At 33.8% G+C, this 26240-nt stretch overlaps 1 protein-coding gene across 3 annotated transcripts in view; it reads left to right on the top strand.

The window, feature by feature from the left end:
* CHD1 (chromodomain helicase DNA binding protein 1) overlaps window positions 1-15042 on the top strand; it is a 74979-nt gene extending 59937 nt beyond the window's left edge. For 2 of the 3 annotated variants that reach the window (XM_042990756.1, XM_042990748.1), the window contains 9 exons: window positions 629-751; window positions 1578-1706; window positions 2159-2422; window positions 2774-2914; window positions 7998-8176; window positions 9877-9973; window positions 10962-11013; window positions 11518-11728; window positions 13501-15042. In XM_042990756.1, the coding sequence (XP_042846690.1) occupies window positions 629-751; window positions 1578-1706; window positions 2159-2422; window positions 2774-2914; window positions 7998-8176; window positions 9877-9973; window positions 10962-11013; window positions 11518-11728; window positions 13501-13846 (1542 nt within the window). In that variant the 3' untranslated portion in view covers window positions 13847-15042. The remainder of the gene's footprint in view (window positions 1-628; window positions 752-1577; window positions 1707-2158; window positions 2423-2773; window positions 2915-7997; window positions 8177-9876; window positions 9974-10961; window positions 11014-11517; window positions 11729-13500) is intronic. The other variant, XM_042990759.1, reaches the window with a different exon arrangement.
* The last annotated feature ends 11198 nt before the right edge of the window (window positions 15043-26240 follow it).

Below are 26240 nucleotides of genomic sequence, written 5' to 3'. Positions count from 1 at the left end.
ATTTCTTTGCCTAAACTGGAAAACAGGGGAAGCATTGCCTTATCTTTTTATCTTATTTAAATTATATTTTTATATTTTACTTTTTCACAGACAGAGGGGAACCTTTTGATATTGGTGCTGTGTCATTTGTTGCCTGTGAGGCCAAACTTAAAATAGTTTAAAATCCCACTGTGGATATTTTCTCAAGGTGCATGCTTTGGGTCACCTTAAATAGATGATAACATTGTTCTAGGACTCTTTGTATACTGTACAGTTAAATGTACTGTTATTGAGAAAGGAAGGATATCTAAGAATACTGTAATGTTTAATAACACTGAATGCTAAATACACTTGTATATTGGAAAAGAAATTTTTAACCTCACACTTTGTATTATTATTTTGAATGTAGGCATTTTTTTTTCATGTATTTATTTAGAATTTATTCCCAGGCAAATTAAATCTTTGCTGTGGCGCAGGTATATAAAAATGTATTTTGCACTCTTAGTTGTTTTTTTAATGCCCATAAATTTTAACAGTTGTAACCTGTCAGTAAATTATATGTATTTCTTTCAATGAGTGAGAATTTTTTAGGCAGTAACATTTTCATGTAATTTATTAAGAACAACCTGAGAAAGTTAATTTCTTTCAGATTCTTCCAGATGATCCTGATAAAAAACCACAAGCAAAGCAGTTGCAGACACGTGCAGACTACCTCATCAAATTACTTAGTAAAGATCTTGCAAGAAAAGAAGCTCAGAGACTTTCTGGTGCAGTAAGTTAAAACTTAGTGCTTGAGAGCAATTTACTTTTCAGTAAGTGTAGTTTAGTGATAGCCCTAGACATCTGAGTCTAATATGACCTTACAAGTGTATTTTTCTATATTTTAGTAGCTTTAATTGTATATGGTGATATTTGCCTTCAGTTGTCTCTGTATTTCTTTTAAAACTGGTAAGTATTTCAGAAGTAGGATCCTGGGTTGTGTGTGTGTGTATGTATGTGTGTGTTTCCTGGTGTTTGGATAGGTGGTGGGGGCAACTTGTTTAGAGAGGAGTAATTTTTGAGAGGTCGGGCCTCTATGACTATTTTATTTGGTGTTATTGGAGAGCTAAAGGTACAGCATTAAAGGTCACAGAGCTTATTTATGAGAGGGGTTCAGAAGAGTAGGAAAAATACACTGAAAGAGAGGTCATTAGAAACAGTCTTTACAATTTACATTATAATCACAATGTGATTATATAATTACATTGTGTAAAATAATTTTTATGTAAAATAATTTTAATGCTATCTCTGTTAGGATCAAATTTAGTTGAAGATAATTGTAAATTAGGAAGGTGAAAAACCTTCCATTTTTTTCAACTTCCACTTTGCTTTAATTCTTTTTTAAAGGAATAATTATAGTTAGTATCAGTTACTCATGATAATATGTACTTGACTCATTAAATTATGTCAGTTTTGTTGACTTTCTAAGATTGGTGTAACTTATTACCAATAGACCAAGGATTGGGTAGGAATATGTATTAACTTTTAAGATTTACTACTTAAGGAATTTTTTAAAATTGAATCTCTGGAGTTGGTTAGAATAAAATAATTATTTTTAGGGAGGTTCAAAGAGGAGAAAAGCAAGAGCTAAGAAGAATAAAGCATTGAAGTCTATAAAAGTGAAAGAAGAAATAAAGAGTGATTCTTCACCCTTGCCCTCAGAGAAGTCTGATGAAGATGATGATAAGGTAAGAATGTGTTTTGGAAGAACAGCCTTTTTGTATTAGAAAGGGAACATAACGTGTTTTAGTATACTTGCCATTTAAAAATTGAACTAAGACCTAAAATTTTACATTTAGGTACTGAAGTTCATTTTGTGTAGTTTATTACATAGTCTCACATGCAGAACAGAATTCTACTTGTCCCATAGAATGTCACTAAGAGGGATAGAGCAAAGGTTCTTCCTTTTCAGAGGTTTGCCATTTAAATGAGGTTCTGTCTCCTTTAATTTTATTTTGAATGGGACTGGCTTACTTTAGTTTTTATAGGAAGGTTGAACATTGCATGTATCATTATTAATGGGATTCTGGGTTATTTCTTTCCGAATCCACATACATGCAATCCATAGTCATACAAAGAAAGAAATTAGTCTTTGTCAAGATTTGGTTAGTAATACATTGGCCATACTTGCACTTTTCAGGATGAGATCACTTCTGTGAAACATCCAAATAAAAAAATTAAAACAGAAAGAGACAGTGAAGAAAGACCTGAGCCAGATGTTTTTATAAAGAAGGAATCAGAAGAAAAGAGGGAAGCAAAAGAAAAAGAGAATAAAAGAGAACTTAAAAGGGAGATAAAAGAAAAAGAGGATAAGAAAGATTTAAAGGAAAAAGATTTTAAAGAGAAAAGAGAAAACAAAGTAAAAGAAGCTATACAGAAAGAAAAAGACATAAAGGAAGAAAAGGTATGCAAATCATAATGTAAAACTTAGAAAGTGACAAAATCAACATATTTACATTTTAGGAAAATAAACTGCCTATCAGCCCAAATTAGCCTGAATAAGGTCTTTAAAAATACATGTGGGTATCTAGAAGAGGAGAAAAATAGGTTTGGATCTGTTTTTTTAAATGCCTTACCTGTAGGGTAATGTTACACAGTAATTTATTTTTGGTTTCCCCAAATAAAATTGGGGAAAGATAAAGAGTATGGAATGTGAACAAGCAATTATAGAATAAAAAGATACATTAATTGTTTTCTGAAAGTGTTAATCATTTCATCTTTGTTGTTGCTGGATTTTTTTCCCCTTTTTCTTTAGTTGAGTGAATCCAAGTCTGATAGCAAGGAAAGATCCAAGAAATCTTCAGTGTCAGATGCTCCAGTTCATATCACAGCAAGTGGTGAACCAGTTCCCATATCTGAAGAATCTGAAGAGCTAGATCAGAAGACATTCAGCATTGTAAGTAGTAGACTTACTGGTTATTAGTAAGAATTCATATAATATTTTATTTTAATTGGCAGTTTTATCTTTTGGAGCTTTTAATTTAGAAATGTATTTGAATTGGGTAGTATTGCAATTCAGATTGATAAAGGCAATAGATTTAAATTTTGAAAGTTATAAATGTACAATTAACTTGGAAAAACTTCTTATTAAAGACTTTAGGGAAAGTCATTTAAGGAACACTTAGAGTGAATTTTTTTCCCTTCAACTTCAGAATTTTAAAGTTTTCAGTTCCTGAACCTTTTATCTATATAAAACAGTGCTTCTTATCTACAGTAAATGACTAGCTATTTTCCCCCCAGTATTTTATAGGCCAGTATTCTTAGAAAGTATAGTTAAAAAAATAATAATAATAATTTCGTTAGAGAAGTGAAAGTAAGGGAAAAATAACACAAAATGTAATAAGCCCACTGGGGCTTACGACAGACATAAAATTGCACTGTCAAATTGATATGAAGGTTTCTAAAATTTCTGTACCTGTCCCCCATTGTGGACTAGTACAAGTTCATAGACCTTGAGTAACACTGGTCTAAAAAATACTGGTTTTACATGGTACCATGCTTTTATGTTCATCAAAGTCAGAGAGGAACTATCTTGGCCTTTTTCCAGATGATTTATTTACTGAATATAATCAGGAAACCAAAATAGTCTCAACTGTGAAATTAACTGTGGTACAAATTTTGAGGAAAACTTTATAGTGAGGTTGCAGTGTGGAAAAACAGTTTGGTATAGTAATTGAATATACTGGCTCTGGAACCAGTTCAAAAAGTAAGTATAATGATTAAATGAGTTAATACATGGAAAGTTTTTCAGCTAGTGCCTTTATTTTAAGAAATTGTTGTAGTGGATGTTGTTATTGAATATAGACATGCCATCAGATTGATAAAGGACTAAAAGAATCCAGATACAGAGCAAAATGAAGAAGGAGTAATACTGTTAGAAAAAAAAGACTGCATGATATGAGACCGGTACAAATTATCCTTGAATAAGAGACATGCTGTTATTGGTAGCACCCAAAGTGAAAATTTATAGTCTGATATATAAATGTATATCTCATTGGGGCACCTGGGTGACTTGGTAAAGCATCTGACTCTTGATCTCGAGGTCTTGATCTCGAGGTTGTGAGTTCAAGCCCTACACTAGGCACATCCCCTGGGCATGGAGCCTCCTCAGAAAGAAAGTATCATATTTATATATAGTTACGGTATGCACAAATACGTGTAAATATATATTCTTATAAGAAAGTATTTCCTCTTTAGGATCCCTAGAATCTGAATCTTTGGCACTGCTAAGGTGTAATCTTAAGTCAGGTTTATCGCTGGTATAAATTAAATGCTAGACTTGAAAGGTGGAAATTTTCACTTCTAAAATCACGTTTTTGTTTTACCTACTGTACCATTCTAGATTCCCCGGGTTAACTTCTTGTCCTGTTTTCTTCTACTTTGTATCCTAACTAGAGAAGGTTGATCAGTGAACCCATTTATTCATTCCTGCTAATTCCATGGCATGCCCTAATAGGGCTTCAAATATTATTCATGCACTTTAAGTATAATAGTTCCTACCATAGGTTTTTCTCCTCCTTATTTTTGGCTGTTCACATCCCTCCAATCCCTAATAATATTGGAGACATTCAGATAAGCTACTCTTGTTCCTGTCTTCCATCTTACTTATTTGTACATATCTCTAGACTTTTCATTTCTGTGTCTTCAGGTTTACAGGCTGGCATTACTTAGCATCTTTTTAAGATTAATCTTTCTGTTTGTGACTTGGTTCTTCTTAACCTAGCGTATCCATTTTCTATTAATTTTTTATTTTAAACCCCTCTCTGTTGGGTAGAAATGGGAAGATAGATGGTGATGTGCTTTTGCTTTTCTGAGGTGAAAATGAACTCTTTGAACTGCTTCCTTTACCTGCTCGTTACTGAGTTTGGTGTAATTGCACCTCTTGCCTCTTTTCTTTGCCCACATTTCCTCCTTGGCTTTCTGACTTGTTCATGTAACTGCCTTAAAGGAAAATTTCCTGTTGTGCCCAATACATGAATTTCTTCTTCACTAACCTTCATAATTGATCTTAAAATCTCTTGTATTATGGAGATGAAGAATGGAATTATTTTAAACATGGACTCTGGAGCCAGAGCTTACATGATTACGATTTTACTACTGTATAAATTTTATTTGGGAATAGCTATAATTATAAATTTAATGGCCTTTTCTCAGTCTTCATTTTCCTTCACATCCTTGCCTAATTTAACATCTTATTTTGTGCCTTATTGATCTGTCTCCTAAATGTGAGTATAATTTAATAGTCAAGAATGAATACAGAGTTCCAGGTCAGACCTGGGTTTGCCAGATGTTATTTCAGTCTGAACTTCAGTTTCTTCAATAAAATAAATAGTATTGCAAAGGCCTACTACTGGAATCAAAAGAGGTGCCTTTTACACAACACACAGCTTCTGATACATAGTAAGTACTTTATAAATATTTATTACCATTGCTCCATTTCCCATCTTCAGGCCCTGGCCTTAACGCATGGATTTCAGTCATGAATTCCTCCTTTTTTCTTATCCCCTCCCCCCGCCCCCCAATCAGTCAATGAACAAATGATACTGGACTAAGCAAATGATATTGGCTCTGCCATACTGCTTCAAGCTACAGCCATCTCTTCCCTGGATTCTTTCAACAGCTTCATAGCTGTTTTCACCATTCCCACTCTATCCCCTGCTATATCCTTTTCGTTCCTCAATTCCTACTCCCCACAGCAACCAGAGTGATAGTGACTATCAGGGAGAATAAAGTCACCCCTCTTATTTTTTACTTAAAATCCTTGAGTGGCTTTCCCTCTCACTCAGTATTAAAAGATTCATAATTATAGGCCAAAAGATGCTGCATCTGATTTATTACTCCCATCATCTCTGCTAGTTCCCTCACTTAGTAGGTCCCAGCCACACTGTCATTTATACTGTTCCTTTGAACATAAAAATTTTAGAACTTCCTCTGCTCAAAATGGCTTACTCCTTCATGTTCTTTAGATGTCTGCTCAAACATCACTCTTCTCTGATACTGTATATGAAGTAGAAACCTCTCTACTTTTTCTTGCTTTCTTTTTCTTTATCACAGTTGTCACCATCCAACACAGTCTATTTATTTATTGGCTGTTTTCTCCTACTAGAGTACAGGTTCCACAAAGGCAAGGTATCTTTTTATTTACTGCTCTGTCTCCTGAGTCTAAGACAATGCTGAGAACAGGGTATGCAGTCGAATGACATACACTGAATGAATCATTTTCTAGCAGAATATAAACTACCAAAATTGAACAAGAAGCAGGAAATGTAGAGAACAGATACAGGAGTAATGCTAAAAATTAGAAAAAGATTTCTTAAAAAAAAAAAAATCAGGCCTGGCTGAGTTCTAATTTTAAGTAAAAAATATTTGATTCTAATGTTATTTAAGTTATTCCTGACAAAAGTTGGATAAGTTCCAAATGATCTGGACAAATAGGTCAGTAAAACAGAATAAAATCCACAGAAACAATTCCACACATAATATAGACAGTTAATTTATAATAAGAGTGGCCCTTCCACAGCAACAATACAAGGATTTTTTTTTTTTTTTAGTGTTTATTTATTTCTGAGAAACAGCACGAGTGGGACAGGGGCAGAGAGAGGGGGAGACAGAGAATCTGATGCAGGCTTTAGGCTCTGAGCTGTCAGCACCAAGCCCGACATGGGCTTGAACTCACTAAATATATTGTCTGTAATTGATCCATCCTTAACATTCCTGAACTAACCCAACTTTACTACTTGTAAATTATTAATTATTAATCATTGTTCATTTTAAATTTGCTTTACATGTTAATATATATTAATATATGTTAATATATGTAAATTAGTTTGCTTTTTTAGTGATATTTTCATTCTACTTTTGGTGTAAGGTTATAGTTTGTTTTGTTTTTTAAATCTTTTATTTATTTTTGAGAGAGAGCGAGATCGAGCAGGGGAGGAAGAGAGAGAGAGACAGAGAGAGAATATGAAACACATTCCAGGCTCTGAGCTGTCGGCACAGAGCCCAAAGTGGGGCTTGAACTCACAAACCTTGAGATTGTGACCTGAGCCAAAGTTGGATGCCCAACCAAATGAGTCACCCAGGCGCCCCTGAGGTTATAGTTTTTATTGCACAAATTGTATTTTAACTGAATCATCAATTTTTGTTATATCCTCTTTTTATTAGCATGCTAGTGATATGTAGGGTAAGGAAAAAGGTTTCTATCAAGTATCCCCAACTCTTTGAGTAGCCAAAATATGGTAAGAGCAAAATTCATTAGTTACTTTGTTTTGTCCCAAAGGTTTAGAAGAATAGACAATTTATACTTATAGGTCAATTGATTTTAATAGTTTGACAGCATATTTTATTTTATAAAAGGTCCTCATATTTTTACATTTTGTTCTACATTAGAGTGAGTCTAGGGTATTAAGTTATAGTCTGAAATATTTTATTTTTTAACATTCTGTGTTTTAAGACTGCTTGATGATGATTGGGGCGCCTGGGTGGCTCAGTCAGATAAGCACCCAAGTCTTGGATTCAGCTCAGGTCATGATCTCAACCTTGTACTGTCAGCATGGAACCTGCTTGGGATTCTCGGTCGGTCGATTGGTCTGTCTGTCTCTCTCTCTCTTTCTCTCGGCCCCTCCCCCACACAAGTGCACATTTTCTGTCTCCTTCTCTCTCGAAATAAACTTTAAAAAAAAAAAAAAAGACTGCTTCATGATGTGTTGCAGTGCAGAAAGTAACCATTTTTACAGAAGGTAAATTAATCCAAAACTTTTACATGCACACAGGTTGAATTTAAATGATAATGAAAAACCTGACTTTCTGAAGATAATCTGAGGGAAAAAAACCCTGATATTTAAGAGCTGTGAGGCGAGCTTTAATGCTTATTTTAACATCAAACAGTGCTATATTTACTCATATAGATATCATTGAAAGAAGTAGATCTTTGTTGAATTCTTGTTTTTAATACATGTTCTTATTTTCCCATTTTAAAGTGTAAAGAAAGAATGAGGCCTGTCAAAGCAGCTTTGAAACAACTTGATAGGCCTGAAAAAGGCCTTTCAGAAAGAGAACAACTGGAGCATACTAGACAGTGTTTAATAAAAATTGGAGACCATATCACAGAATGTCTGAAAGAGTATACAAATCCTGAACAAATCAAGCAGTGGAGAAAGTAAGTGATGTACTTTTCAGGAAATGTTAATTTCCTAAATTGTAATTATGTAACCATCTAATTGTCTCATATTTCAATATATTTTTCCTATTCTGAAGTTTAGATAACAAAATACTATTTAAAGAAGTAATCTGAAGGCGATTGTTTTCACTTTTTCCCTTTAAAGCTTTTTATTTATGAATGATTGCTTAATTCACATCATGATAAGGCACAGGTGGCACCTCTGTCATTAAGAAATAGTCAACATTGTTTCATTAAAATTCAGATTGCATTTTATTTTTAAAAATCTCTGCACTTCACCAAATTCTTCTTAGTAATATCTTTAGTTTGCAGTTCCAAATAAACAAATTTGTTACATAAATTTAGCAATTCATCTTCCAGGTGTGAGTATATAGCCTTGTAAGAATTAATATTCTCAAACAGTGTAAAATGCACACTTTTATTTTCCCTTTTATTTTAGAAGCAGCAGCACAGTTGATCTTAAAATTTTAAGTCTGAGCTGCTGTATTATACAAATCACTTAATGATTACCAGATCAGATCAGTGTTAAGCCAAACTGCAAGACAAGTTAGGAATACTATAAAATGACCATAAACCAGTCCTGTCAGTTTATTAGTCTGCTGATTTCTTGCTTTATGCAGTGCAGCTACATACCAAAGCAAAAAACTGTAATGACATATTTCTGAAGGAGTGATGATTAAAGTTAAAAAAGAAATTCTATCCTTGTCCCCTTTCTCCTTAATGCACATTATCTGATGGTATCTTTACTCAGACTACTAACATAGCTTGTTTCTTTTATACCTAATATAAATCATAATACGAGTCCCTTTTTGACTTGTAAATTTACATATTTTTGGTTTCAATAGGATGGATTACTGCTTTTTTGCTCTAAAAGGCTATAAAATTAAGGGATTTGGAAGAGAACTAAAACAATGTTTGGTTTTATTTGGAGTCTTACCCAAATGGGGACACCAATTTGGCTCAGTGGGTGGAGCATGTGATTCTTGATCTCAGGGTCATGAGTTCAAGCCCCACGTTGGGTGTAGAGATTACTTTAAAAAAAAAAAAAAAGGTTGGTGTCTTAGCCATATAAAGTTTTTATTTTATTTTTTATTTATTTATTTTTGAGAGAGAAAGCACAAACAGGAAGGGGCAGAGAGAAGGAGACACAGAATCTGAAATAGGCTCCAGGTTCTGAGCTGTCAGCACAGAGCCCGATGAGGGGCCCGAATGCCCGCACTGGAGATCATGACCTGAGCCGAAGTCAAAGGTGTAAACAACTGAGCCACCCAGGCACCTCCATATAAAGTTATTTATTTATTTTTTTATTTTTTTTAATTATTGTCAAGTTAGCTAAACATACAGTGTATACACTGTGCTCTTGGTTTTGGGGATATATTCCCATGATTCATCACTTCACATACAAAACGCATTGCTCATCCCAATAAGTGCCCTCCTCAATGCCCATCACCCGTTTTCCCCTCTCCTCCGTACACCACCCCCCCATCAACCCTCAGTTTGTTTTCTGTATTTAAGAGTCTCTTACAGTTTGTAGAAATATACAGTTTGTAGAAATAATCTCTTTAGACTTTGTTCTACGGAAGGCTAAGTATATGTGTATGTGTTTCTACCTAGGGGATAAGGATTCCATGAAAAAGCTAAATATTTTCTACCAGACTGATTACCTGTTCTTTTTCTAGAAACCTGTGGATTTTTGTATCTAAGTTTACGGAGTTTGATGCAAGAAAATTACATAAGTTATATAAGCATGCTATTAAAAAACGGCAGGAATCTCAGGTAAATTGATGCATCATATTTTTCCTTTAATTTATGTTATTAAAACTGAGACATTCTTTCTTGTAGAAGAATTCAATTAATAAATGTAGGAGGAATAAAGGAAATACAGAATCACTGTCAGACCACAATAAAAGTTGCTGCAGGTAGATGTTCTGAAGGAAGCTAAAATTAGTGGCTGAGAAAATAAGATATTGGCATAGTCTAAAAGTATCTCATCTAAGATGTTTATTAATTACAAAGAGAAAAATAATGACTTTATAGAAGAGAAATCTGGTTACACCACCTTAAATGGTGAAGGGTAACATCAGCTAAAATAAGACCTATCAACATCATGAACCATCAGTATAGTGTCCTAATAAGAAAGGTAGATCACTTCTGTGGAATTCTTGGCAAAAATGTATTACCTTAATTTGATCATGTGAAAATACCAGACAAACTCCAATTGAGAGAGGTATTCTACAAAATAACTGTCTTACATTTCAAAAGTGTCAAGGTCATTGAAGACAAAAAAACGTAAAAAGCTATTCATTAGATTAGAGGAAACTAAGAAGATAAGAAAACCCAATGTAATATGGAGTTCCAGATTGGATCCTGGAACAGAAAAGGGATCTTAGTGGAAAAATGTTAAAAATTTGAACACAGTTTCTAGTTCATTTCATAGTATTGTGCCAGTGTTAACACTTAGTTTTGATTATCATACTGTGGTGTTATGTGAGATATTAACATTAGGAAAAGCTGGGTAAACAGCATATGGGAACTTTACTGTTTTTGCAGCTTTTCTGTAACTCTAAAATTATTTCAAGGTCGAATTTTTTAAGAAAGACAGTCTATGTTTAAAAAAAAAATCTGCAAGTGATGCATTTATACATGTGTATGAGAACTTCTTTCAGCATCAGGATTTCCATTTTGGGGTGTTTTTTCTTTTTCCTATTTTGTAAGGGTATTTGAAGCCACTTAAAAGATTCTTACATATGTGCATTTATTTTAGCAAAATAATGACCAGAACAGCAGCCTGAATGCTCAAGTAATTAGAAATCCAGGTAAGTGTTACTAATTGTTTTAGAAAGTAAATTTAAAAACTGTTTTCCTCTTTCAGGTTTGTTTTAGATGACACATACTCAGGTTTTAGTATTGAATCTTTTATCTTAAACAATAACTTTAGCTTATTAACCTTTCCATAAATCAACCTTTTTTGCCAGTTTCAAGAAATGATAGAATAATTGTTAAAATGAATGTATTTTTAAACAATATTTAGAATATAATGTATTCTGTCTGTGCAAGAGTCACAAAAGTATAGTCTGAGAAGGAAATGGTCTCCAAATTGTTTCAGTTGTGGTTTTTCACACTTCAGAATACAGTAACCCTTTATAAGACTTAGCTCTGCCTTTATAGACCGGTTCTAAAGTCTTTAACAGTATTTGGCAACTGATTTTGTTTATCTGGATTTGAAATAAGAGTTCTTGTAATCTAGCAGCAAAGTTACTTTTGTTTACCATGTGTTTTTTTTAAGTCATTAACAAAAGCTGTACTCTTTTATCTAACAGATGTGGAAAGATTAAAAGAGAATACAAATCACGATGATAGCAGCAGGGACAGTTATTCATCTGATAGACACTTATCTCAGTATCATGATCATCATAAAGACCGACATCAGGGAGATTCTTACAAAAAGAGTGACTCTAGGAAAAGACCCTATTCTTCCTTTAGTAATGGTAAAGATCATCGTGACTGGGATCATTACAAGCAAGAAAGCAGGTAAACTGGATGGTTTTGCAGTTTTGCTTATTTGTGTCCTTCTCTTTTTGACCTTTATGTACTCTATTTGACCTTGCCAGCCAATTCATTATTCAGGTAATCAGAACAGATCTTATGTGAAATTAAGGTGTTTGTTTACAAATTAAAAAAAAAAAAACTGATATAGAGTACTTTTTGTTAGTATTAAGAACTGAATTTCTCCAAAAATTTTTTTAGTTATAAAGTGTGCAGTAAGAGATGAAAGTATAGGGAGTTCTGTATAAGTCATAGGATTCATTTTTGTTGGTTTTAGAGGATATTGGCTCAAATACTCTTCAAAATACAATAACAGAGTAAAATTAAAGCTTGATGGAATATGACTGAAATTTGATGGGCAGAATTCTGTGTTCCATTCCACTAAAAAACTCCTAGGGGAAAAATTAATTTATGTGAAAACACCGTACTGAGGATAAACTTAATCATGGCAGTCTGGGGTAGTCCTGAAATCAGGAAGTTTTCTCTGTTTAGTATTGTTTTGTTGTTTTTTGAAGCCTTTAAGTAGTTAAACAATCTGAATATAACAACAGAATACATTTTATTTCATAAAGGAGTATTTTCATCAGTTAGTTATAATTAAAAGCAAAAGAAAAAACTGAGAAGAAAAAAAGATCAGAAATAGAGGAATTAGATTTTCTTCACATTTTAGTTGTGCTTACTGCAATCATTTCTTCTCTATGATAGAAGTGCTGTCACATAATAAGTATCAATTGTAGAATGGCTCTTATAATTAGAAAAGGGCACAAAATGCAAAGCCCTGTTTGTAGCAGTAAATATTTATAATTTCACAGACTTACAGAACATAATTCATATTTTTTTTGTAACAAGGACTTTTCCCCAACCAGTGAAAGTTCTCTTCTACAAATTAGTTCATAGACTGAATTTTAGAGGTTTTTATTTTTTCTGCTTAGAGTTTTATAAAAGGCTCTGATTTCAAGGGTATTCTATATCATTATCCTAACCCCCACTTCCAGATAATTAAGATGCATTAAGACAAATGTCCCATAGAATAAAAATTAACAATCAGTTGAAAAATGGGCATGTGAGCTAATTGAAATAAGTTAGAGAAAGACAAATAGCATAAAATTTCACTTGTATCTGGAATAAAAAACAAACAACAAACAAAAACAGTGGACAAACAGAAAAGCAAAAAAGACTCATAAAGACAAGAGAACAAACTGGTGGTTGCCAGGAGGGAGGGGAATGGAGTCAGGGAGATGGGTGAAATAGGTACAGGAGATTAAGAAGTACAGATTTTCAGTTATAAAATAAGTCATGGGGATATAAAGTACAGCTTAGTAATATTGTAATAACTTTGTATGGTGACAGATGGTAACTATACACTTACCCTGGTGAGCATTTCATGATGTATATAATTTCATATCACTGTGTTATACCCCTGAAACTAATATACTGCATGTCCATTATAGTTTAATTAAAAATAAAATTATATTAAGTAAATAATTAAAAATGGGCATGTAAAATTAGATGGTATCTGAGGTTCTCTGTATGGTTCACTTTAGTTTTGTGAATTGAATGATTTTTCCACAGAGGCATGCAGAGACAGGTCCAGTGACTTAAGCTCACTGAGGAGGTCTTGTTGTGAAACACAGAGCTTCTATACAATTTAAAAGGATGCCTTAAAGTATTTTTCTGTTTTGTTTTTTTAATATTTTTTCTATTTGGAAACATTTAATTTCCATCATTAATTTAATCCCTAATTTCTCTTTCATTAGGTATTATAGTGATAGAGAGAAACACAGAAAACTGGATGATCACAGGAGTAGAGATCACAGGTCAAATTTGGAAGGAAGTTTAAAGGACAGATCTCATTCTGATCATCGTTCTCATTCAGACCATCGGTTGCATTCAGACCATCGGGCAAGTTCTGAATATACACACCATAAATCTTCCAGGGATTATAGGTATCACTCAGATTGGCAGATGGACCACAGAGCTTCCAGTAGTGGCCCCAGATCGCCACTAGATCAGAGGTCTCCTTATGGCTCCAGATCTCCATTTGAACACTCAGTTGAACACAAAAGTACACCTGAGCATACCTGGAGTAGTCGGAAAACATAACAAAAACTGATACTTTTTGTCTTTCTGGACTTTTCTTTTAGCCATATATCATAAACCAACACAGTAATTGCCTTACATGACTTGAAAGATATAAACAGATCTTCTATCAGTAGCAGTATTGTTACTTCTTTCCAGGATGCAAGGTCTATTATCCCAACAGAAGAGAAAATATTTTTATATTTAAGGATTATGCTGCACTGTACTACAAATACTGTAGTACTTTTTTTTTTTTCTTTTTTAAAGAAATGGAAAATGTTTACTATTACAGGGACCTCAACACTGCCCTTCCATATAGGCTGGATAAAACTGTTTTTAAGTCAGTGATTTTAGACTGACCTCCATTTAAATTATGTTTGTATATGAACTTTACTCTGACCTGTGATCATGTTTCAGGAAGGAATGAAAGAGAGTTCTTTTCTTAATAAAGAAAAAACACTCAAGGACTTTGTTCACTTTCCAAAGCTACTTGTTTACATTGTACACTGCGACCACCTTGCCGCTTTTCATCACAAGCTTGAATATTTAAATTCTGTACTTATATCTGTAAAATAGCCAGGAATTTCCTGTTGTGATCTGTTATTATGCCTTTTTACACATACACACACACATGGCTGTAAATTATTGTAAATGGATTAAATGAGCTTTCCTTACTTCCTTTCCCTGCTCAGGCTTTTTTTGACTGTTCCTTTCCCTACCAACTCAGGCCTTCTTATCATTTAAAAAAAATTATCAGTGTAATAACACTTTTTAATGATTTGTCTTGATGGAATCATTGTTTAGAATGTAAAAAATGGGGAAAGGGGCCACTTAATTCCATTAGTCTCTTTTTATATTGACTATTTTATTAGATAAATGTTATTTCTTTCATTTTTTCTTTTTTAGTAAATATTGTGTTTGTAGTAACAAAATGGTGAGATAATATGTAAAATCTAAACTGCATGCTCTGGAAACATTTTTTTCAGATGCATTTGGTTTAAAAGGGTAGGTGTATGAACACTTTTCAGAATCCAAAATGGCCAAAAGTTATTGTAAAATCCATTTGTTTTCCCTTTTCATGTGGGCAATAATGTCAAATGTGCTATGCAGCCAGGTAACATTTTAGATAAACTTGATTGACTTTTAATATAAACTGTTACAATGCACACTGATTGTATATAAAAACCTTATATATGACAAATTAAATTTAAGAAAAAGGATATGTGGGCTCCTGTAATTTTCTGCTGCATTCTTACTCGCTCAAGCACTTAATTTTTTTTTTTTCTTTTTTTTTAAAGTAGTAACGTTTAGCTACCAGGCAAAAGGTATTTTGGTAAGCAGTTGAATATTAAGTGTGTGGCACTACAAAACTAAGTCTATTTTGAAGACTATATGAATCTATGAAGTAAAATTAGATCATAGAAATCTTTGTTGGTTTCCTGCAGATTTTATTTCAGAATGCCTTATATTTATTCACAGATTTTTATTTTGTTATATTCAGTGGGGATTTTTGAACATGTGACACATTCTTGGATGTGCGCTGTGATGTAACAAATTTGAATCTTAACTTTGACAAATATAAGTATATTGGTATATGCCTATAATAGTCTTTAAAGTGTCCCATGTTGATAAACTGTGGGAATAATCTACAGAAATTTGTCCATAGATGGATGTATTTTTTTTAAACATTTTAATTTTCTCCATTAAAGTCTAAAATTTTATGTGAACAAAGCTTCCTTTTTTTTTTTTTTTTTTTTTTTTTTTGGTGATCCCTCTTTTAGTTACCTGAAGAACGATAATCTGTTTTTTCCTGGTATATCAGATAACATAGGAACACTAACTCAATTTTTAAATGTCAATTTATAATTAAATTTAAAAGTGATAAAACATAGTGCCGGTACACATTTTTAAGCTTTTCCACTTTTTCCACATTTAATGTAAATGATTATTCCACAAGATAGCATTTAACACAACAAGATAATGCTTAACGAAGTTATAATATTGACATAGTAAAAAGATCAGGGTTGCATTTTTAATTCATCACTTTGTAGCTGGGATATTTGCATTATATTCTATTATACAAAATATCATAGAAGAACAATATTACATTTTTTGAGGCAATGGAATGGGCTCTTTCTTAACAATGCCATATTTAGTTGAATATATCAATCACCTAATTAGCTGAGTTGAATGGAAAACCTAAAACTGTATGTAACATTAATTGATGGAAAATATGTTCATTATTTGTAAAAAGTCAGCAATCATGTAGAAGAGGAACAAGCCATAAACTTACTAAGACACAATGGAGAAGAACATTGGTACATAGATATAACAGGGAACATTCTCTATAAAATATGCTTAAATTTTGTCTATTACATGCTCATTCTGCTTTGCTATTTATATCCATTTGTGTTTAAATTTTTAAGGGTGAGAGATTATGCATAGTACTGTACCAATTAACCCTCCACTTTAATAATATACAATAAATGATTTCTTATTAAAAGCAATGGCCTGTTTGCTTATAAAGAAAGTATTCTTCAGGGTATGTTAGAAAATAATTTTAGACTGGAAAGCTGTGGAAAACTGGAGTGTGAATGATTTGTTCACTAATTTCAGAGTGAGTGGCTTAATAAAACTGAAATTTTTATAGAAGTTGCATAAGACATGGTAGATTACAAATACAATAATTTCTGTAATTCATTTTTGTAGTTAAATTATGAAAGGGTTGTATAGATACACTGATTTCATTTTCTTGAGATTTATCAAGACTATACAGTGGTATAAATGGCATAATTCCTATCTTCGTTACTCTGTTTCTGACTAGACAATGATCTTTAAGCCATAAATAATAATGTAGGCTTATAGTTGTGATATTTCTTGTCAAGGGCTGTGGTGATTTGAAAGGGGGAGGGGGTTGGAAAAGCAACTAGTTTTTAAATACGGGCTTCATTTAGACTTACCTTGCTTCGTCTGAAATTTTAATGTGAACTCGTAAATGTGGCTTAATTATTAAAATTTTGAGTAGTTCATTACTTAGCAAATAATGGAATAATATTTTTAAATGTTTCTAAATTGATATCTAACATTAATATAAACAACTATCAAACCCATTGCTTAAGTTTAAGACTCGATTTAAAAGTATAGATAAAACTATTACATATGTTGCAGCACCTTATGCAAGATTTATGAGCATGTTTAAGGGGAGGCAACTAGGTGCAAGTACAACAAAAATATCTTGACAATGTCAGAATTTCTGTGTTAAAATTCTCATCTTCTCATTTTAGACATTTAAAACAATTCAATTGAAATTATATTTTCTCCTGACAATGACTGTAGTGAGTAATTTTATAGATGCTTTATGCTAATATTTTTCTTTTTTTTTTTTTTTTTCCTCCAAGAACCTAATAGACTGATTTTATTAGGAAATCTTTGGATTCTTTTATAAAGAAAGACCTAAGGATAGGGATATTAGCTAAGTTAAAGAATGAAAGATAAGATTACTTGGTAAAGTAGGATTAAAAAATACTTTCCAAACTGTTTCCAAGTATCTATACAAATTCTTCAATGGATCTTTATGTGCCACATTTTCTATCCTAAAAGGCTATTGCCATCTTGGCCTTCAGTTAAAAAACAAAAACAAAACTGGGGTGCCTGAGTGGCTCAGTCAGTCAAGCATCAGACTTTGGCTCAGGTCATGGTCTCATAGTTCTTGTGTTTGAGCCCCACATCAGCTTCTATGCTGTCAGCATGGAGCCTGCTTAGGATCCTCTGTCTGCCCTGTCTCTGCCCCTCCCCTGTTCCTGCATGTACTCTCGCTCCCCAAAACAAATAAACATTACAAAAACATAACCAACCTTTATTTGAAACAAGATTGGTAGTTCAAACTGAAAAATGAGTAAGATGCTTTTAATTCTATGTCCCAGTCTACATTTGAGTCTGGATCTAAATATTAAGTTGAAAAGGTATAAATAGCCTCAAAACAAAACCTGAGCTCATAATGCTTCTGTTAAATGAGCTAGGATGATTGCATTGATGTGTTGATTTACATTATCTGGCAGAAATGGGAATTGCATTTTAATTTCATTACTGTAGGCTACTATTAGGTTTCCAGTCTGTAGATGAGCTGTGGAATTAACCTGGCACTCATTGTTTTTTCCTGTTACTACCTTTCAAAACTTTGCTTTGTCTCTGTTCTTCAATTTCACTCTGCTGAGTCTAGGTGTGGTTTTATTTATTTATTTTTGTTCAAGTCTTGTCCCTTGACCAGTTCTTTCTATTTTCTGGAAACCTGGTATCACTATCACAATATTTTTGATTTCTGTCCTCTGTCTTAACAACTTTACTATTTTTCCTTCTCTTTCCATTTCTCTGCTTGGTCTCTTCAGCTTCAGCCATTCCCCTGAACTCGTCTCCACTTAGATATCTAATAGGTATCTACTCTTTTTCTTTATTTTTACTCATTTTAGAGAGCAGGAGCAAGGGAGTGGGTCAGAGGGAAATAGAATCTTAAGCAGACTCCAGGCTAAGCCCTACTGGGGCTTGATCCCACACACCTGGGATCATGACCTGAGCCTAAATCAAGAGTCGGATGCTCAACCAACTGAGCCACGCAGATGCCCCTAATAGATATCTACCATTAAAATACAGAAAACCAGACTCTTCCCCACCAATGACATTAAAAAAAAAAAAAAACTGGCAGGGTGCCTGGGTGGCTCAGTTGGTTGGGCGTCTTACTTTGATTAGGTCACGATCTCATGTCTTGTGAGTTTGAGCGCTGTGTCAGGCTTGGTGCTGACAGCTCAGAGCCTGGAGCCTGCTTCCAATTCTGTGTCTCCCTCTCTCTGCTCCTCTTATGCTTGCGCTCTCTTTCTCTAAAATAAACATTAAAAAAAATTTTTTTAAGAACTGCCAGTGTTCCATAATTTTTGATAAAGGAGTAAACTCAGCATTCACAACTTTTATAATCTATGGCGCTTTATCCCTGTTTTTTTTCTATTTTTTCTGCCTCACTCACACTACCCTCTTATAATGCACCAAAGAATACATATGGATCTTTGTTTCGCTGTTTCCTCTGTCAAGAAAGCCTTTATCCCTGATTTGTACAAAGCTTGTTCCCTCACTTGAATGAGTCCCATCAAGTCTCTAAACTGGTAAACATGCCCCTACCATTTTTGTATCCCTTATCTTGCTTTTTCTTCTAGCACTCACTATTACTTGACTTCATTTTTTTTTTTTGATTTGTCATTCCCTCCTTACTAACATGTAAGTTTCATTAGGGGAGGGACCTTATCTTGTTCACCACTGTATCCCCTAGCACTTTAAACAGTGTCTCAACGTATCAATTGTATTTTTTTCCATTATTTTGGTTCTTTCCCAGAAATGCTATGTCCCATAAGTGGCCAGCATTATTAAACTTTTTGTCTTTCCATTGTTACCTGATCTGTTAATGTTTTTGGAGACATTTGTATCACTTATTATTATCTATATAACTAGAGTCTTTTGCTATCTTTTGTTTTTTAACTCAACTAATAAAAATCACCTGAAACATAGAGAAACACCCAAGTCTCATGTCTAGAAATTAAAATAGGCAGAGAAAGGCCTCAAGTAATATGATTTTAAGAATTTTAATATTCTGTTGACTTGAATAATACAGAGGTTAATTCTCCTGTTATAATTAAAACACTTATGTAATGAAAAACTAGTTTTTGTAACTTAAGGCTATTTAAGAAATATGATACTTTGTGGAGAGATATTCAGAGATGTATGTTAGGAAAATATAAAATATTTTGATTTGTCTTTATCTTTTGATAGGACATATGTTTCTAGGTGGCATGATAGATTGTCTTTTTCTACTCATAAGGAAAGAACACAACTTGTAAAGGCACCATAATACAAGAGAACTATGTTGCATTTCCAATGTTTTTAAAGTGAAATAGAAAAAACATCTCTCTGGTTTTTGATGTTTTTTTCCCATTAAAAAAACTTTAGATCATGTTTATATAAGGTAAATTCATCCTTTTTAGGTGTGCATTGTAATAAGCTTTGACATATTATACAGTTGTTCAACCACCAACATATTTAAGATCTAAAATCTTTCCATCACCCCCAAAAAGTAATCACACGCTGATTTCCCCACATCTAGTCCCTGGCAACCACTGATTTGTCCCTATAGTGTTTACTTTTTCATGTTACTTAAAGGAATCATACAAAATATTGGCTTTGAGCCAGCCTTTCATTTAGTATAATGTTTTTGAGATTCATCTGTTTTTTTGCATTTATCAGTGGCTCGTTACTTTTCATTATGGAGTGATATTCTTTGTATTGAGTGTTTACAATTTGTTTATCCATTCACCAACTGGGTTTCCAGTTATTTGGCCATTTTGTTTAAAGATGTTGCAAACTTTCACATACAAGTCTCTGGGTACATATTCTAAATTTGGGGGGAAGTACTTTGGAGTGGGATTTCTAGATTGTATGCTAAAATATATGTTTTACTTTGTAAAAAACTGCCAAACTATTTTCCAAAGTGGATATACCATTTTATGTTCCCACCAGCTATAGATGAGAATTCTTGTTACTCTTCAACCATGTAAGAGCATTTTGTATTGTAGGGTTTAATTTTTCATGTAACCATTCTGATAGGTGGGTAGTGATAACAATTTGTATTTCCTTAGTGACTACTGATATTCAACATCTTTTTTTTTGTTTTTTTTTGTTTTTTTTTAACGTTTATTTATTTTTGAGACAGAGAGAGACAGAGCATGAACGGGGGAGGGTCAGAGAGAGGGAGACACAGAATCTGAAACAGGCTCCAGGCTCCGAGCTGTCAGCACAGAGCCCGACACGGGGCTCGAACTCATGGACTGTGAGATCATGACCTGAGCCGAAGTCGGCCGCTTAACCGACTGAGCCACCCAGGCGCCCCTCAACATCTTTTAATGTGTTTACTTGCCATTCTTATTTCTAGTATTCAAATTTTTTTTTAATTTTACAAAGTAGATTTGTTGATAAAATTCATGTATCAGATAGATAAACTATGATATGAGTTTAGATAAACTAGTCTATGGCTTATCTTTTTCTTAACAGTATCTTTTGAAATGGAGAATTTAAAAAAATTTTGATAAAATCCAGTGTTTCCATTTTATTTCTACTATGGATGTTTCCTTCTTTGTGTGTAGAAATCTTTGCCTAACTCAAGATCACAAAGATTTTTCTCCTATGTTTTATTTATTAAAAAAAATTTTTTTTAATATTTTGGAGAGAGGGAGAGACAGAGCATGAGCAGGGGAAGGGCAGAGAGAGAGGAAGACAGAATCCGAAGCAGGCTCCAGGCTCTGAGCTGTCAGCACAGAGCCTAATGCGGGGCTCGAGTTCACAACAAGAGATCATGAGCTGAGCTGAAGTCGGATGCTTAACTGACTGAACCACCCAGGCGTCCCTCCTATGTTTTCTTTTAAAAGGATTATTATACCTTTAGGAATTGCATTAAGTCTATGAACCATTTCAAGTTGATTTTTGTATGTAGTGTGGGGTATGAACCAAGCGTTGGGGGGGGGGTTGGTTTTTAGTTTTTGACTTTGTTTTTTGGATATGCATATCTAATTTTTCCAACACCATTTGTTGAAAAGACTATCATTTTCCACTGAATTTCTATTTTACCTTATTGAAAATCAATTGTTCGTATATGGCTGGGCCTCTTTCTGGGCTCCCTATTCTTTCTTAATTTATATTTGTCTATGCCAATAACACGTCTTGATTACTGCACTTGAATTCGTAAATTATGAAATCAGGTAGTCTAAGTTCTAAATTTTATTATTTTTCACAATTGTATGGCCTTCCAAATTCCTTGGCTTTTCCACATACATTTTAGAATCAAATTGTAAATTTCTACCAAAAGCCTGCTGGATTTTGATTGAAATTATATTGAACCTATAATCAATTTGGGGAATATTGTCACTTTAACAAGATTGAGACAGCTGACTTCGGAACACAGTGTTTATCTCCATTATTTAGGTCTTTAATTTTGCTCATCATTGTGATTTTTCAGTGTATAAATCTTGCACATATGTTGTTATATTTACCCCCTTAAAATGCTTTTTTATTTCCATTTTTTTAGTCAGTATTGATTTTTGGACTCAACCTTTTTCCTGTGGACCTTGCTACACTCAACAATTAGTTAAAATAGCTACTTCCAAGTGCTTTAAGATTTTCTACATCAATCTTCTCTGAAAAGAAGTTTTATTTGTATCTTCACAATCTTTTATGCCTTTTGTTCTTGCCTTAATGTACTTCCTAGGACCTCTGTTATACTGTCTGTAAGAATAGGTATCTTATTATAAGAATTGCCTTATTCCCATCTGGGGTGAATTCATTCTTTTCTCCAATGAGTATGGTATTAGCCATAGTTTTTTTGTATGTGACCTTTATCTTGTCAAGGAGATTCCCTTCTAATCTTAATTTTCTGAGTATTAAAAGAAAAAATGATATTTTTTGCATTGTTAATATAACCACAAGTACTTATTCTCGAAATATGTGCACTGTTGTACAACTTCTTAAATCATGGAATCAGATTGGAGTCTGCCACCCTCATTACCTATTCTACATTGATTTTCTCATAATACTTGATTCTTATGAAAGAAACCATCAAAAAACAACTTTGTAATGTAGTGGGATCTAATGATGAAACTGAACTATCTCAAGTGGATAGATAATGTTGTTTTGGACAAATGGACATTATCAATATGTTTCCTTCAAAAACTTAAAATTTCCTGTAGTACCTCTGTTTTTTCTGCTTTTGCAAACTACAGCACTAGCCCACAATCGGCCTTTAAGAGTCCATCAAAAATTAATGGATTGGGGGTGCTTGGGTGGCTCAGTCATTTAAGTATCTGACTCTTGATTTTGGCTCAGATCATGATCTCACAGTCATGAGACTGAGCCCCGTGTCGGGCTCTGCACTGTATTCTCTCCCTCTTTCTCTCTCTCTCTCTGTCCCTCCCTCATGTGTGTGCTCTCACACATACACTTTCTGTCAAAAATAAACATTTAAAAAATGAAGAAAAAAATAACTGATTTATTCTTTTAAGTTTATTTTTGAGTAGTCTCTACACCCAACATGGGACTCGAGCTCATGACCCCAAATCAAGAGTCACATGCTCTTCTGACTGAGCCAGTGAGATGCCTCTAACTTATCCTTAATTGCTTTATGCACTCTTTCTTGTCAATATACAGTTCATTTATATCAGCTCCCCTTGGAGAATCTGGTCACTTTTTAGAATTCAGCTCACTCTGTTGCCTGGTGACCTCTACTCTCTAATGGGTTCAAGTAAGAACTATGATTTTTAGATTAACTGTATTGTTTTCTTGTTAGGATAGGAGGAATGTTCTCTTATGACTATATCCTAAGAAGATGCACTCCAAAATGTGTGTGTGTGTGTATGTGTGTGTGTTTCTTTTTTTAGTCACCTTTATTGAGGCATAATATACCTACAACAAATTGCATGTACTGTACTTGTGCAGTTTGATGAGGTTTGAGAAATGTATATATTAACATAATAATGATACAGAATATTTCCATCACCCTAGAAGTGCTCATTGTCCCCTTCACTGTCAATCCCTACACTTAAAAGATAGCCCAGGAAAGCACTTACTGATTGGCCTTATATTACTTTATATTACTACAGATTACATTTGTCCAACTAGTTTAGTAAGTAAATTAATGAAATCACACACTCTTTTTTTGTCCGGATTCTTTTGCTCAATATAGTGTTTTTAAATTTTTTTTTTTAACGCTTATTTATTTTTGAGACAGAGAGAAACAGAGCATGAACAGGGGAGGGGCAGAGAGAGGGAGACACAGAATCCGAAGCAGGCTCCAGGCTCTGAGCCATCAGCCCAGAGCCCGATGCGGGTCTCGAACTCAGGGACTGCAAGATCGTGACCTGAGTTGAAGTCGGACGCTTAACCGACTGGGCCACCCAGACTCCCCTCAATATAGTGTTTTTAAGATTAGTTAATGTTGCATGTATCTGTAGTTCCTTTTTATTGCTTTATAATACTCCACCGTGTGGCTATACTGTTCACCTAACGAATGGGTTTACAGCTTTTAACTAATATAAATAAAACTTCTATGAACATTCCTTTACACATTGTTTTGTGCATATGTTTTCATTTCTTGGGTAAATATTTTCGAAAATAATTGGCAAATCATATGGTAAACACTTAATGAACTTTTAATGAGGCTGGCAAACTTGTACAATGTAGCTGTAGCATTTTATATGAAAGTTCCAGTTGTTTTGCATCCTTGCCAGCACTAGCTATAGCCTTCTTTTTTAAGCTATTATAATAGTTATGTAATGCAATGACATGGTTTTATTTTGCATGTTACTGGTGACTGATATTAATCTCTTTGTGTGCCTTTGGCTATTTATATGTCTTATGTGAAGTACCTATCAAAACTTCTGCCCATTTTGTAGTTGGATTGTTTGCTTTCTTGTTACAAGTTGTAAGCATTTTTTTCTGTCCCAATTTTTTAATAGATTTTTTTTTATTTTATTAGAGAGAATGCACATGTGAGCGAGGGAGAAGGGCTTAGTGAGACAGAGAGAATCTTAAGCAGACTCCATGCTGAGTGTGGATCCCAACGCAGGGCTGAATCCCACGATCCTGGGATCATGACCTGAGTGGAAATCAAGAGTTGGACGCTCAGCTGACTGAACCACCCAGGCATCACTAGATTTTATTTTTTAAAGCAGTTTTACGTTCATAACAAAATGGAGCAGAAGGTAGAGATTTTGCATCGATCCCCTTCCCTCACACATGCACAGCCTCCTGCATTATCAACATCCTCTCTAAGCATTTTAAATATAAATATTTTATGTAAATATAAATAACATATTTTTAATACTAATCTTTTATCAAATATATGTATTGTAATATGTATTACAATATATTGTATTGTATATGTATATGTACAAATATATGTATTGTATATGTATTCTCCAAACCTAAAAGGTTTTTTTTCTTAACAGTAATTTTTAAAGAGCAAAAGTTTTAAATTTTTATGATGTCCATTTTCTAATTTTTTCCTTAATATTTCATACATTTTGTATCACACCCATATAAGGAGGTTTTGTCTACCCTAAAATCAAAAAAGTTCTTGTGTTTTTCTTAGAAGAGTTATTTAGGTCATTGTTCCATTTCGACTTAATTTTTCTGTATGATGAGAGGAATAGTTGGGGTTCATTTTTCCTCCATGTGGATATCCAGTTTCTCCAGTATCATTTACTGAAAAGAGTAATTTTCCTCATTGAGTTATTTGACTAGTTTATAAAGAAAAAAAATCAGTTGACCACAAATGTGTGTCTATTTCTGAACATTCTATTCTATTGACTATATAGCCATGCCTATGCTAAAATAAAATAGTCTTGATTATGATAGCTTTATATTAAATTCTTGAAGTCAGACAGTAAGGGTGTTTCAACTTTGTACATTTTTCATATTGTTTTGGCTACTAGAAGTCGTTTATGTTTGTTGGCCGTCAAAAAGCCAGCTATTGAGTTTGTTGGGGAATAGCAGAGGAATTGGATTTCAGGACAAGTAAACTATGGTGAACCAGAAGCAAGTCTGGAGAACAGAGATGGGCTTACTTTTACAGAAGAAAGGAGGAAGCTGAGAGGAGTGTTTCACTGAGTTCTCATTAGCTGGGCTGTTGCAGGACAAGGAGAAACTCTTCCTTCCCACTGCTGGAGTATGTAAAGTAAGTTTCCTCTTGGGAAATATCAGGTAGACTTCTTGCAGTGACTGACAGTACATGAAAGATCACCCTTTGGGGCTTCCTGATTCTATTTTAAATGAGGTTTTCTTTTATTTATTTTCACATTTCCCCCTTTTGATTAAGATCTTTCCTCAAAACATTACTGCTCAAGATCAGGGGGTTTGTTTTTTTAATGTTTATTTATTTTTTGAAGAGAGAGCAAGAGAGAGGCAGAGAGAGAGGGAGACAGGGGATTCAAAGTGGGTTCTGCACTGACAGCAGAGAGCTCAGTGTGGGGCTCAAACTCACGAACCATGACCTGAGCTGAAGTCAGATGCTTAACTGACTGAGCCACCCAGGTGCCCCAAGATCAGGTTTCTGATATTCAGTGGTTATGTCCCTTGGTGCCAGAAAGGACATTTACAGGTTGTCCTGTTTCACGTCAGAGGGAAAGTGCACAGATTGCAAACCATTGAGGCCATAGTTGACTAAAAGGAAGGGAATGAGGGCAAAAAAAATCTCAGGTATTTTCCAGCCGAGGTCTATATCTTATCAAGGTTGTAAGCATTGGATATCATCTCTAAGCGCTGAGCTAACACCACCCACCTGGGTGCATCACTTCTGTAGAGATTTGACCACACGCACAACGTTTAAAAATGATTA

This window comes from Panthera tigris, chromosome A1 (assembly GCF_018350195.1).
Source record: "Panthera tigris isolate Pti1 chromosome A1, P.tigris_Pti1_mat1.1, whole genome shotgun sequence".
In the NCBI taxonomy this organism is placed as follows: Eukaryota; Metazoa; Chordata; class Mammalia; order Carnivora; family Felidae; genus Panthera; species Panthera tigris.
Note: the sequence above shows the minus strand (reverse complement) of the source record. Positions and strands in the feature narration are given on the sequence as shown.